Source organism: Poecilia mexicana, unplaced genomic scaffold (assembly GCF_051168715.1).
Source record: "Poecilia mexicana isolate PSO_F unplaced genomic scaffold, ASM5116871v1 scaffold_3, whole genome shotgun sequence".
Taxonomy (NCBI): Eukaryota; Metazoa; Chordata; class Actinopteri; order Cyprinodontiformes; family Poeciliidae; genus Poecilia; species Poecilia mexicana.
The window spans coordinates 11,245,338-11,259,158 of record NW_028263372.1 but is presented as its reverse complement, the minus strand read 5'-3'; the positions used below and the strand labels follow the sequence as shown (position 1 = coordinate 11,259,158).

Here is a 13,821-nt window from a genome sequence, read left to right as displayed (position 1 = left end):
TGACTTTTCATTCAGGCAAAAGGCTCCAATTACACAGACAGATGGCTTTAAAAGCCACATATAAAGCTGTGTCATCAGCATACATGCGTAGTCTAACTGGATGATCTAGTTTTATTCCAGTTTTTGGATAAGAAAAATGGGTTGAATTTGCTGCTTTGCCAGTGCAGGCCAGGTTATCTGCTAAATATCCGTATGTAAAGGTGCATCATCATCTCAGGCCCAGGTAGTCAAGACGGGGTCACCGGTTCGAGGAGCGGGGAGGAAAACACGGAGGAGAATGCAAGATGTTTGCCAAAAAGGACGAGTTTCTATCGCTCCCTCTCTCTGACATGGCTTTGGTGCTGGTTGAGGGATTAGACTGTGAGCTTCCATCACACTCTTTGTTGGCTTGTTTCCAGATATTATCTTTAAGTGTGAGCTCAGCGCCAATCTTCTCTTTTCTATTTCCCTCTCCCACCCCTCCTTTTGTGCATGAAGTCAGTGGTGTGAGTCATCCCAGGCTGCTCGGGGAGTGATTTAATTGCTCTCTCCCCTCCTCCTTTCAACATGCGTGCCTCGAAGAGGGCTGTCACTGACCCCTCTGCTCCTGTAAAAAAAACAACAAAAAAAAACACTTGCACAGCAAACGTTGGGCCACCCTTGAAAACACATTGGAAATACCAACTCGGCGTACCCAGGCGATGCCGAAACAATGCTGCTACATCTGCTTTGCTTTGCTGCGATAACTTTTTGGTATTGTGCAGCCCTGCTAAGTGAGTGTGAGCACAATATGGGGAGATAACCCCCACAGCAGCAGAGGAGCTTTTGTAATTGCAGTTTAGAAGTGGGGGGGGGGGAGCCTTATGTCGCTTCTACTTTTTAAGTCAAGAGAATTGTTTTTTCAAGTTGGTGCTTTGTTGGTATACTCACTGTGATTTAAGCTAAAATCAAGTCATTTTAGCCCATTCAGAGAGAGATTTACTTTTTTATTTGTTTTCTTATTTAAACCTTTTGATTTTATGTTTCGATGGAAAGAAATCCTTTTCTCAGACTGAGAGGCTTCTCTTGGAATCGTAGCACCCATGCTGCGAGCTTCACACACTTCATCGTACCGACATCTGTGCGTTTTTTCCATTCTCCTCTCTGCACTTGTGAGGTGAGACATGAGGTGGCACTGTTCTCGCAGACGAACGGGTTGGTGTCAGTAGGGGTGTGATTCAGAGAGAGAGAGAGAGAGAGAGCGAGAGAGTTGCCTCCTAGTAGGGAATGGCAGAATGTGATTAAATATAGGGGTCTGCCTTGACTTGGCAATACCCATTTGTATGAAACCCTTTCAGATGAAAGAGCTGTTTGTTGTTAATGGGGGGAAGTAATTCTTACACCTCTGCTGCAGCTGAATCTCCTTCACAGCGACGTGGTCCACCGCCGACACTGGCGCAGTGATAGACGGAGCTCAAAATGGGGTGAGGAGGCTAAAATGCCACCGTGATTACAACAATTAGAGAGGCTGAGCAGGAAGTAGAGCGCGTTGCTCCGAGGGCCCCCCCGCCCCCGAGTGGAATTTTTCTCCCCTGTGATGCTGATGAGTGTCTCCAAGTTGTATAGCAGCAGACAGGGATCAATGGAGAATGCTGACTCTTGAGAATACCATGAATGTACTCTAGCCTGCCTGAGATGGCTACTAATTCAGAATGATTATGCAGTGTGGACTTTGCTCTCGGCCCAGTCTAGACAAACGGCACACATGAGGGCGCTGGCACACGTGTGCGGATACAAGAAGGGGAAAAAAAAAGTCAAGTCAGGAAGCACAAAGATCACACATTTAATGCTTTTGCTTCACTTATCTCCCTGCACCATCACCACTTTCCCAGATTTTTTTTTATTTTATTTTTTTGCTAGATTTAACTAAAGATTAAACTAAAGCCAAACAGATGTTGCCTCCGTTGCTGAGTTTTACAGCACTGAGCCATCACCAGGAGGCAAAGCTTTCAGGAACGCGAGAAAAGTCCTGATGCTTACTTTCAGATCCCCTCGCTCCTTTCCTCTCACGCTCATTTCAGCTTACCCCCTTCATGCTACTTTGCCGCGCAAACAGACGGCGCATTTCTGAAGGAGCCACAGCGCACATCTCCAAATGCTGCTCTGATTTTGTGTTCAAAGGCTTCCAGATGTGTGTAGGTGTCAGTCACATCTGAACAGTGCACACCAAATTAAAGCTGTGATTCAGTGAATACTGTATGTTTACACTCTGCCTGGGCCACGTAGTATTTTCTAATGTTATTTATTTTATATTTTTGAATTCTTAAAGCTGCAGTATATTACTTTTATACCTTTTTTTGTATATTTGTTAAAGCTGTCACTATGTCGTGATGGTATAATATGAGATAGATAATCTGTGAAAAGACTGAGCTCTTCCACCTCCTCTCTGAGCTTCCATATGAACGAATGCAACCAGAGCCAGGAAGAAGGTCATAGAAACGACTTACTGTCTCAGGAAAGCTGTCACTGCTCTCAGGAAGATGCTGTAAGGAGCAAAGGCGATGAGGGGTATGAGTGATGTGTACACAAGCCTGGTTGTCGACACCAAGATCCTCCTTCTGGCTCTGATTGGTTGTTTCCAGTTGGCACCAGGAGAAAGCAGAGGAGATCAATTTCTTTTCACAGGTTATCTGTTTCGCATCATACTATCACGACATAGTGACAGTTTCAACGAAAATGTAAGAAAATATTTTTTATAAAAGTTACATACTTCAGCTTTAAGTGTCTAAAAGATATTAGATATTAAGTGATGGTCAAGACTTTTTAATGTGAAGAACTTGAAAATTAAAATGCGTTGATGATTTTGTACACGAAATGATTGTCTGTGTGATTGATTTTATTGATTAAATCTCATGTATGCCCCTCATCTTCTCTTGCAGCTAAGCTGGAACTGCAAGTCCCAGAACTCCCAGTGGTGGCGCTGCATGGAAAAGACGTCGCCCTCAACTGCTCCTTCAACCACACGAGTCCCTTTAACCTGTCCGACGTGACTGTGTTCTGGCAGCTGACTGACACCAAGCGCAGCGTCCATGGGTTCTTCATGGGGCAGGACCAGCTGACGGAACAGGCAGAGAGCTACACCAACCGAACCAGCCTCTTCCCTTCCCAGCTGACCATGGGCAACGCTTCACTCCTACTACGAAGGGTGGCGGTTGCTGACGAGGGCAGCTATACCTGCTTTGTCAGAGTGCAAGAGTACGACAGCGCTGCCTTGCTGCTGCAGGTCGCAGGTGAGTTGAGTTGTGACATCTGTGACAGACGGGGTGATGGGGGCTGCATTTTTGGAGCAGTGGGATCACAAATATACTGGTGATCAAAAGTAAGAACAGTTCTTGAACACTTGACAATATAAGAGAAAAATATCAAAGTTATAGGGCTGGACAATAAATCAATTACAACATATATCGCTATAAATATGTGTTCAATGTAAATAGCTAATATATCTGATAGAATATTCAATAATTTCACTGAACTCCGATCCAAAACCGCACAGTATTCTGGGGAACGTAGGCAGAAGAAAGTCTCAACCTCTCTATGCAAGGTTGGTGGCTCGCTCCTTGGTTACCTAGCAACAACCTGTCGAGTAACTTGAGCAGCAGCAGTTTAACGTTTCGCCACCGTGCTTCAAAACTGCTTAAAAATAAGAAAGAACGGCATGGAGTGAAAACTGGATAAAACAGAAAATGTCAGGGCAGCAATATTTCAGATGTTTAAATTAAAAAAAAAGAATCAATGTTTATTGATATCGACTGATATGAAACGCTTGTATTGTGATATATTTTTCAGCCATTTTCAACCTAATTAAATAGGTCATCTGGGGTTCGATTCACCAGCTTGGGGTTTTTGCCTCATGTCTTCTCTCCCTCTCTCTCAATGGCCAATTTCTGTCTGATTACTGTGAAGAAAGGCTACTAGAGCCTCACAAGGTCTTTGTTTCTAAACAACATCTTCATTTTGCAGCAATGACTGTGGCATGGAGAACAATTACAACTAAAGTTCCTGATGGATACAACAGTCAACAATTAGTCGAAAGTATACAGGTCCTTGCTTTGAATAAGCTCAGCACATCTCTAGTCTTGGTTGGCCATCTTATTATTTAAGTGTTTTCATTTCCAAGGGACTGCTTTGTCTGTTTCGCTGTGTGACAAACTGTTTTTCTCTGCCATGTAGATCCTTTTGCACGAAACGTTCTTGAAACAATAACCCTTCCATCTCCACCTTTCACTTGTTTCTTTAGACTTTGTGCTTAGTCTTTTTCACAAACAGAATATTACCTTTGCGACCCAAAAACCATTACTTTCAGGGCCAAAGTAAACTTTGGATCACTTCTCTTTTCAGCAGTAATTTTCAACCATGAATGCCAACATGCTTTCTGCTTCTGCTGAAATGACTTGCCAAACTCCCCTCCAACAATGCATGATTTATTATTAATTTTATATAAATGCCAGGGAAGTCAGATGCACTACTGTTCTTTATTTTAATCAGTTTTCTTTCATTGATGTTTTTTGTTTTATTTTTACCTGGTGCTTCAGAGTATGTGCAACTTAGCAAACAAATACGTTTTGCTCGTTTCTCATTTTCGGATACTTTGGAATATGACTACAAAGTGATCTTGACATTTAGGAAATTCTGTTAATTTTGATCTCCAGTGCAAGTGGCAGGCGTTCACAAAAACCTGCAATATGAACTGGTGTTGTAGCTCTGTGTAAAATACCCAAATAACTAATTAAATCTCAGGATACAAGAATAACTCAGGTGATGAACTTTGCAAAAGCCAATAAGGATGATTGTGTTTACAAAAACAAAACCTATTTTTAATGAATTAAAATTAGAAACATATATTAAATTAAATTAATTTAGACTTTTTAATCAAATATCGGAAGCACCTCGAGATGTTTCCAGCCCATAAAGCGCAGGCACAGTTTCTGAGACGTGTTCACTAAACAAACAAAACAATACATTTTTAAGAGATCACTGCTTATTGTGCCTTCTCAGACACACACACACTTATGGCACAGTTGATTTAGGATAATTTCTTCCCACAAGATGTAAACAGGTAATAAACAGCTTCCTCTGGGCTGCCGAGGATTGTTTTTTTGTCAATACGCGCTGATTGTGGTCCTTGTCATGGTCAATATGTGCTGACTTTGATTATTAGCTGTTGTCACGGTCAATCAACCATCACTAACATCTTCCGTCCTGTGAGACCACATTGCCCCTCTTCACAGCTGAGAGCCTTTTATTTATTTATAATGATATTGTGTGCCTTCCCTTCCTTCTCACATTTCTATATCTGTTGTGAGATTGCTTCAGATCCTCCCAGGAAGGATGTGTATTGGGAGGTGTTGATAGCTAACATTTTTTGATCTGTCAGTGTGTCCTGCAGTGACAAATTGGTTTGATTTTATGGTGCGCATTATTAGATGTTCTATTTTTGGGCCGCATTTGCGCTTAGTACTGCAAACTTCCTTCACGCTGTGCTGAAAGAAAATGAAAGCGGGCCTTGATGGAAATCTGTAAGTCAAATGCACAGCTGGAGTCGGTGCTCATTCTGTCTCGGTGTTGAGAGCCCCACTTTTTAAAAAGCAGTAAAGACAAACTTATTTAATCTCAACTTCAGCTCCTTCAGCCTTTGCTTTGCTGTGCCATGATTGTCTCTTCCTTTCTTCCTTTTTTACTTGTGTTTTACCTTTCGGGGTTGTAAAAAGGTGTTTTTCTCTCCAAGTCTGACAAAAGATCTTTCACCTCCTTCCTTCTACATTTTTGGTGCCATGGGCTGTGCAGTCTCAGATTCCACATGAGCTATCCATTTAGTGTTCTCCCAGGGACTGCCAGCCCTCTTTTTTTGCTTCTGCTATGTGTCACCACCTCTAGAGGGCCAAATCCCTCTCAGGGAGTTGGCTCGGTTCTCCAGAGGGAGCATCTTTGGAGTAAAGCAGCATGGTATTACTGCTACATGTAGAGGATGTCTCTGTCTGTAGGATCTGAGGTTGTCTGATACACTAAGCTCCTTAAATATAATTAGGAACTTAATTGGAAACATATCAGGCAATTTTGAGGGTGAAACTCACTGCAGACAACCCGAAAAGAAGAACACTGAGTCGGCGTTTCTGCTGTCCTTTTGTCTCAGTAGACTGTTTCATAAAACCGATACATCAGAGATGTGCAAAAAGAAACCCTTCTCTAAGCTGCCTCAAGCAGTTCTGTCCCACAAACATGAACTTTCACAGTTGAACCACAGCCAAAGGAGTTGGGGTGCAACACTCAGCAGGGTCAACATTGTTGTCTTGCCCACACCTCTAGTAGAATTGTATGCGTAATATTCTGTTTTTGGACACATTGTGATGTGAACATGGCTGATAATCATTTTACAAATGTCACGCAAGTGTGGCACCCAGACACATAAAGACACAAGGAGGTGGCCGATTAAGAAGCACATCCAGTACGTTCGCTAAAGAGAAGATGACCACACAGATGCGGTACAACTACAATGAAAACGTGTCATACAGCACACAGGAGAAACTATTTTACATGTTTTTATCTATAGGTGGAGGAAAACAAGCTGGTTGTTGCCAATGTGCCTTGGTGGGACCCATGTGGGGGAAAGGAGGGCTGATATATGGGTCCCATATGGGTTTGTCCGCGGGTTCCACGATGGCCCCACATTGGTTTGCCCATGTAGGGCCACAGCCCACATGGGCCCTACATGGGCCCTAAATGGGCCATAAATGGACAAACCCATGTGGGCCACCATATAGAGGGCCCATGTAGGGCCCATGTGGGCTCTGGCCCTACATGGGCAAACCCATGTGGGGCCATGGTGGAACCCGCGGACAAACCCATATGGGACCCATATGGTCTGCCCTCCTTTTCCCCACATGGGGCCCACCTAGGCATGCTGGCAGGGAGAGGACCGTTAAGCGAGTGCTAGTGAAGTTTTCCCCTAATTCAGAAAAGGCAAAGCTAATTATTATATTCATTGCAGCTGTCGTCTGTCGTTGGGACGATGGATTGTTCTTTGGATTCATCATCACAAGATCACTACAAGGATCTATGGTCACGGACTTTTGTCTAGCTAAGCGCTTTTATTTTGTTTGTTTATTTGATTTATGATTTATAAAGGAATGCAGTAATGACACTAAGAAGAATTTAGATGAAGGTGCTGATGAAAAAATCTTGGGTCATATTGCATCAATAATTGATTTCTAATCACAAGAGTGACAACTCTTTCAGTAGTTGTCACCAGTACCAATAGAGCTATCTATTTCAAAGTTCAGTCACCTACTGTCTAGGTGCACTTAACTAATGACAAATTCAGTGTCTGCTTATGGCAAGAAACGATGCTCATGACACACCTTAGGGGTCCTGATGTCTTCTTACCTCAGATAAACCTGTCACCAGATCTACTTACCGTATATCATTAGCCGGCTAACTGTTAGCTCTTCTTTCTGCTCTCCTCCTGCAGCTCCTTACACCAAGCCTGAGGTCACGTTGGAGCCTGAATCCAACCTGCGGCCTGGGGACGAGGTGGCCCTGACCTGTGTGGCCTATGGTGGGTATCCCAAGGCCGATGTCATATGGCAGGACGGAAGCGGACGCAACCTGACGGACAACATCACAACTTCAGTGGTGGCCAATGAACAAGGGCTGTTCACCATGACCAGTGTGCTGACCGTCGTGCTGGAGCCCAACAGCTCCTTCAGCTGCAGACTGATCAACCCGCTGCTTAGTGAAGAACGCTCCATCTTTGTCACAGTCACAGGTGGGTGAGGGTTTTCTCAGCTACTCTGTGCTGGCTTGTGTGCGTGTTTGAATTTCATCACTGCACAATCTACAGACCAGTCTTGTTTCCAGTGGAGCATCTCCAGAGTTTCTCATTAAAATGTTGTATACTTTTGTGAACCAGTCTTTCTGCCGAGTTTTCCCGCTGTGGAGTTTTAACACTGTGGAGTGTATTTTTTGAAGCTGCAATGAAACCACTGGGAAATAAAGAAAATTTTTCTTGCACTCCAGAAAGCTTTACCTGTCAGTTCTTTTGCATGGTTAAGTTAGATCAGTGGGGGATATTTTCTCTAAGTGTAGTCAAGTTGCTGTTTATCAGAAACTTCAAAAGACTTAGCAGTATAATGAACTCATGTGCAAAAAGGAAGTGACTGGTTCTCTAGATGTTCTCTACAGGAAGTACCCTGTCAACCGTAGACTGGTTTCACATGTTTACCTTTCTCAAATCACTTACACTCTACTTGTGACAGCAGTGATGTGATGATTTTAATGGTCTTTTCAGCCTCACCTCAAAGCACCACCCAGCCGTGTCTCCCTGGCCCTGCTGGTGTATTCTCTGTGTTAAATGTGACGAGAATGCCATGTAAGGGTGGGCTAGGGCTGGGTCTCTAATGGGAGCAGCACTGTGTGAAATGGCTCATAAATAAGAAGAGGTGGCCCAAGCTGGCTCTCTGGTCTGCAGCTGGTGCTGGTGCTCGGCCTGTTGAGATGGAGGTCAAGGCAGAGGTCAGGGAGTGCTGCTCCACTGGGCTGGGAAATGACTGTGCTGTCTGGAAACAGGACGGCCGATTGGCAGGACTGGACGGCTGAGTGAAGGTGGCCTTTCTAACAGTTTGCTTGCCCTCAAAACAGGACAGATAGCCAGTCAGAAGGACCAATGAGGAGGTGGGGAAGTATTAAGCACACAATGACAATACAAATATAACTGGAGAAGCTGTCTTGGTAGTGTGCTGCTGTGGGTACCTTTGGTTTCTCCATTTTTTATGAGATTGATGCTCTTCTACAGGTTTGGTTGTAGTCTATCATTTAGTTCCTCTGCTGCGCCTCTCATTCATTTGGATGGCTCATTTGTAAAATTTTTGAGTAAGTCACATAAATAAATTAGTGACAGGACTCTATTTAAAATTTTTAATCAACTGAATTACAGGGTGTGTAATTCATTAATCTCAGTTAATTGCATTTTATTCAAAAACTATATATCAACTAAGCAACATTTCCAGTTGAAAGGCCAGATAAATTGTTGCATAAATTGACAGACATTTATTGTTTCTAATCTGTTATTTAGGTTATTCAACCATCAAATCGATGCAAAGTGCTGTAATATCCATTCCTATTATACCACTGATCATTCATGAAATTTATTTCAAAAAATACTTCTTTGGAAATATGAAGTATGGCGTTGACATTAGCGTTGGGGACGTCTGTGCTTGCTGGAGTATGTTTGGCAATGAGATGGTATTTCAGGCTAGAATTGGTTCAGTGATAGGCCAACAACTTTTAGCACAACTTGCACACAACAGTCTTTTCCAGTATCCCATCAGGCTGCTTCTTTCTAAAAAGCAAAAATAAACCCCATGTGGGTCAAGAGAAGCAGATTTGTTGTCCATTGTTGTTGTTTGTGGATGTTGTCTGTGCATAAAATTTACAGGCCTACCAGAAACACACAAATACAAAGGTTCTGGCCAGAACAGAAATGTGAGTAAATGCATTAAAATTTTTATCTATCTAATTAATTAATTAATTAATCAAAATGAACCCATTAAAGTACCTGCCATCACATAAATGATTTAGGTCACTTTGCATTTGTGCTGGTTTTCATTGCATGATTAGCACAGAGATTGTAAGCATGTCAAGCTAAACATTTCGCCTGTCCAGGTTTGGTTCCTTGGCATGGATGTAGAAGACACCAGTGGTGAGCAGAGATACGATTCAGGGTCTTAAAATACAACAAACAATCATGGCATAAGCTTAAAAGGGTCTAAAATGGTCAGCAGGAATGTTGCTCATTTATTTTTTGGAACGACAGCCAAGGGACACGCTGGAGTGGCATCAAAGGACACAGATACTCATTCAAATATATTACTGCTGCTGCTCATAGGAAATTAATGTCATTACCTTTAGCCTGAGTGTCACGGGCCTCTTATTCCTCTGACTGATTTATTCTTGAAATTAAAAAAAAAATAAAATTAAACATCACAAATCATATCCTAAGAGTTTTGGGCTTTACTCTTTCTCTGGATTCAGAAGCAGAAGGTGTTAATATTTTATGTAGTTGTAATTTGACAGGCACCAATTCTTTCAATCTGACAGACTGATTCCAAATTTGACTGGTTCAGATTTTTTTTAATCCAAGGAATACAAGAGGAATGTGCTGCATGTTCCTTAATAGAGTCTGTATTGTTGAATCCATCCCAAAAATAAAGGATTTCAATTTTATCCCTATTCATGTATCAATGGATGTGTCCATAATCATTATCTGAGAGTTACTGAGCTTCAAACCAGTGCATAAAAATATTGCGCATGCTGTCGACTGTTGTGTTCATAGAAATCTGTCAACAAAATGGTGCAAATTCTTAGTTTGATGCATTTTTATAGGGAAAAAAACTGATTGCAGTGTGTCTGATCACAAATCAGAGCTGATTGCAGGAAGATTTGCTGAGCCTAATCTCTAGCTGATTGACTGGTGCATTATTAGCTGTTGTGTCTATTTGCAGCTTAATTTCAGTGTGGTAACACAAAATTTCAAGAAACAATCCAGCAAAAGCCTCGTTCACAAAATAAAAGATATTAAGTCACTGAGTGAAAGAAGAGTTTGATCCCCAAACAAAACATGTCTTAAAACTGGGCAGACGACTTTTTTTTCTTTTTTTCTTTGGCAAGCATAAAATATTTCTGACTTTCTGGTGTTTTACACACCTTAGGATGAATTTTGATCAGTTAATCTTTTCAGAAACTTTAGGCGTATTGTTGCTTATTGACATGACTAATTTATTTCTTCTTTAGCCACCTCTTTGTTACCCAGTCTTACAATGTTCTTGTAAGACTGGGTAACATTGTCTTACATTGTCTTACATTGTAAGACTGTTCTTACAGTCTTACAATGTTCTTACATTGTCTTACATTGTAAGACTGTTCATTGTAAGAACAGTCTTACAATGTTTTTGTAAGACTGAAAGGACGAAATCATAACTCATCTTTAGTCTTTCATATGAGGAAAGAACATTCTCGTCCAAGAGTTTTTTTTAAAACACTGTGTTGAGTTCACTCTGTCTCCTCTAGGGATGGGTGATATGAACTTCAATGTTCATCACGATATTTTGTGTTATGTATTGCAAAAATGAGAAATGGGACGATAAAAAGTAGTAGATTGTTTAATAATAGATTATATGTCTATGACCAACTTACAGATGATTATAGAGACTACTTCAGGACACCACAAACATAAAAAGACCACAAAATGTTATAGCTGTTAATAGTTCTTGTCATTCTCATGGAACCTACATAAAATAAATGAATACATAAAAAGAAATAATCTCAAAGATGCATTTAGTTTTTTGGAGGTTTCTATGCATCCTACTTATCCTGATAATTCAAGATTCTCATGATGATAAAAAATAATTCATTGTAATAATAAATTTACACCCTTGGTTGCCACCACGTCTGTTTGGTTGCCAGGAAGATGCTATCTGAGTCAAACTCATTATTTCTCCTCCTACAAATGGAGGAGCTCAGCATTGGTATCATTCAACCACATCACATTTCCTCAAGCCTTTGCTGAATCATTGAAACGTTGTTTTGCAAAGTTTTAGACAGGCATGCATATGTTCCATTCCCGAAGAATGCAAGGTGATGATACATTACAGAGCAGTGTCTTACCAGCTGTGTTTCGGTGATTGCCTTCATGGTAATTACGAAGCTCCTCCGGTGTGGTTACGGATCAAAAAATCTCGCTTGGATTTCCAGGTTTTAATAAGCAACAGCTTTCAAGCCTTTGGCAGATCTACTATCTTGTCCCCGACATCCTTGGCCCATTGTGCTGGAGAGGTTGGAGTGGAAGAAATTGATCCAGTCAAGAGGTGTACTTTAGTCACATAAAGAGTTGTGATCAGGCGTTTCTGCAATTGATTTGAATTATCGATCTTTGCGCTACATGACGACATTCTGTCTTGTCAGTAGGGGGTCAAATACTTGTTTCACTTTCATTCATACCACTTTAAGGAATGGCTTTCTTTTGGTTTCTTTGTTGATGTTCTCTCTCTTGCCATTAAAGTGAAACTATTAGGAAATGTTGAAACTTTCCCTATGAATGAGAGCAAATTGACAAAATGAAAAATAAACAAAAAAAAAGACACCAAGGCGTTTTCCATCTCAAGTAATCAGTGCTTAGAAAACTGACGGGCCTATTTGTACACGAAATGATGAAGAAAATCAGACTAAATCTACAGACCCCGCTAAAGAAAAAAACCGAGAGCAGAGTGAAAGTCTGGAGAGAAGTGAAGCTGCTTAAGTGCTATGCAGCAAAGACTCTTTAAAGGGACGGCAAAGGAAACAAATCCACAAGTAAACCTAGGGAAAACCTGTAATTAAAGCGTTGGTGACTGTGGTTTTCTGCAACTGGGTGCACATGAATAAGAGTCATTTCTCAGCTGGAGTGCTACAGCGCAGCTTGATGATGGCCCAAGCTGTTTGTAAATACACAGAAGATTTATAGTATAGCGCGTGGCAAGATACAAGGGGGGCTTGTTTGAAATAAACCCACGTTTGCGTTTGTTTACAACAGCTGGTGTGTGCTTAACAGTTTCTGTAATTAATTTTGACCGAGCAAAACTCTTCTGCTGGAATTGCTTGGTTGGTAAAAACAAATTTGTCTGCGGTATGCACTGTAAAATGAGCACACAAACACACTTTCCCAGGCTCTCCGGCAGCGGTGAATCCAAATATGTGCGTTGATGAAATCTGCTTAACATTCTGAAGGGTCCATGGAAGAAGGAGGAAAAACTGAGAGAAACCGGAGAGTTTCAGAAAGAAAGAAAAAGAAGGAGGGAGGAAAAGAGAGAGAGAGAGAGAGGCTGGGGCAGGTAGAGAGGGAGCAAGCATGTTAAAAATTTCACACTCTTCCCAATCTCTGATTGAAAAATTACAATTCTAATACCAATCTCCCCCAGGCAGAACAGGAGTTTGACAAGGTTAATTCTGAGAAAATGAACCTTTTACCCATACCGAGCGGAGCACTGTGTGGTCTGCGAGTTGAGTCAACGGCAAGTCAACCAAGTTAATGTCACCCCTTATTTTTTTTCCAGAAGTACCACAAGTTAAACTGGTTGGCTGTATAATCACAGTACATGTACTCAAAGTTTCCAGACGGATTTGTGGAGACACACCGCAGAGTGCTGCCCAGGTTTTCATCAGCGGCTGGGAATGGGAAGCGTTTGTGTGTTTGGGATATTGATAGATTTGCAGAGGGAAGCGAGGCTCGGATGCGGGGAGACCCACAGGAACAGCTGGTATTAATGAAGAGTTGAGTGATGGAAAGGAGCTGCTTCGGTCTTCAAATGAACCGTGGCCTGTCTGCATGCATGGACAATGTGTCTGAACGCCGATTCCCTCCCTTCTATACACCCTCCGGTCTCGTTGCCATGCACCGCCTCGTGCTCTGACCCCGTTCTGAACATTTTCCTCTGCTTTAAAAGAAAGAGGGAGGAAAAAAGAAAAGGCCAATGGGAGCCTTTAAAGATCCAGGTCTCCACTCTATGGGTTTGGGACGTTTTTTTCTATATTCAAATTTTTAATGCGTTTCATCTACAGCTGCAATGTGAATGCTGCAGTGAGCTGTCTGATGGCTTTGGTTTCAGGGCCTGTCACTGAATCCCCCCCTGTCCGCTCTCAACCCCCTCCACTCCGTCTGCTTCTTCTCTCAATGAGGATGGCGCCATTTCCCCAGCATCACTCTGCTGGCACAGCATTTACAGTGAAAAGTGTGTGGATGGAGATAGAGTGGGGAAGGGAAGTAGATAGAGAGAT

At 42.0% G+C, this 13,821-nt stretch overlaps 1 protein-coding gene across 2 annotated transcripts in view; it reads left to right on the top strand.

Moving 5' to 3' along the window:
* The window catches only part of cd276 (CD276 molecule), an 83,596-nt gene that overhangs the window by 19,370 nt on the left and 50,405 nt on the right, over positions 1-13,821 (top strand). For both annotated transcript variants that reach the window (XM_088004152.1, XM_088004151.1), the window contains exons 3-4: positions 2,898-3,248; positions 7,484-7,780. In XM_088004152.1, the coding sequence (XP_087860278.1) occupies positions 2,898-3,248; positions 7,484-7,780 (648 nt within the window). The remainder of the gene's footprint in view (positions 1-2,897; positions 3,249-7,483; positions 7,781-13,821) is intronic.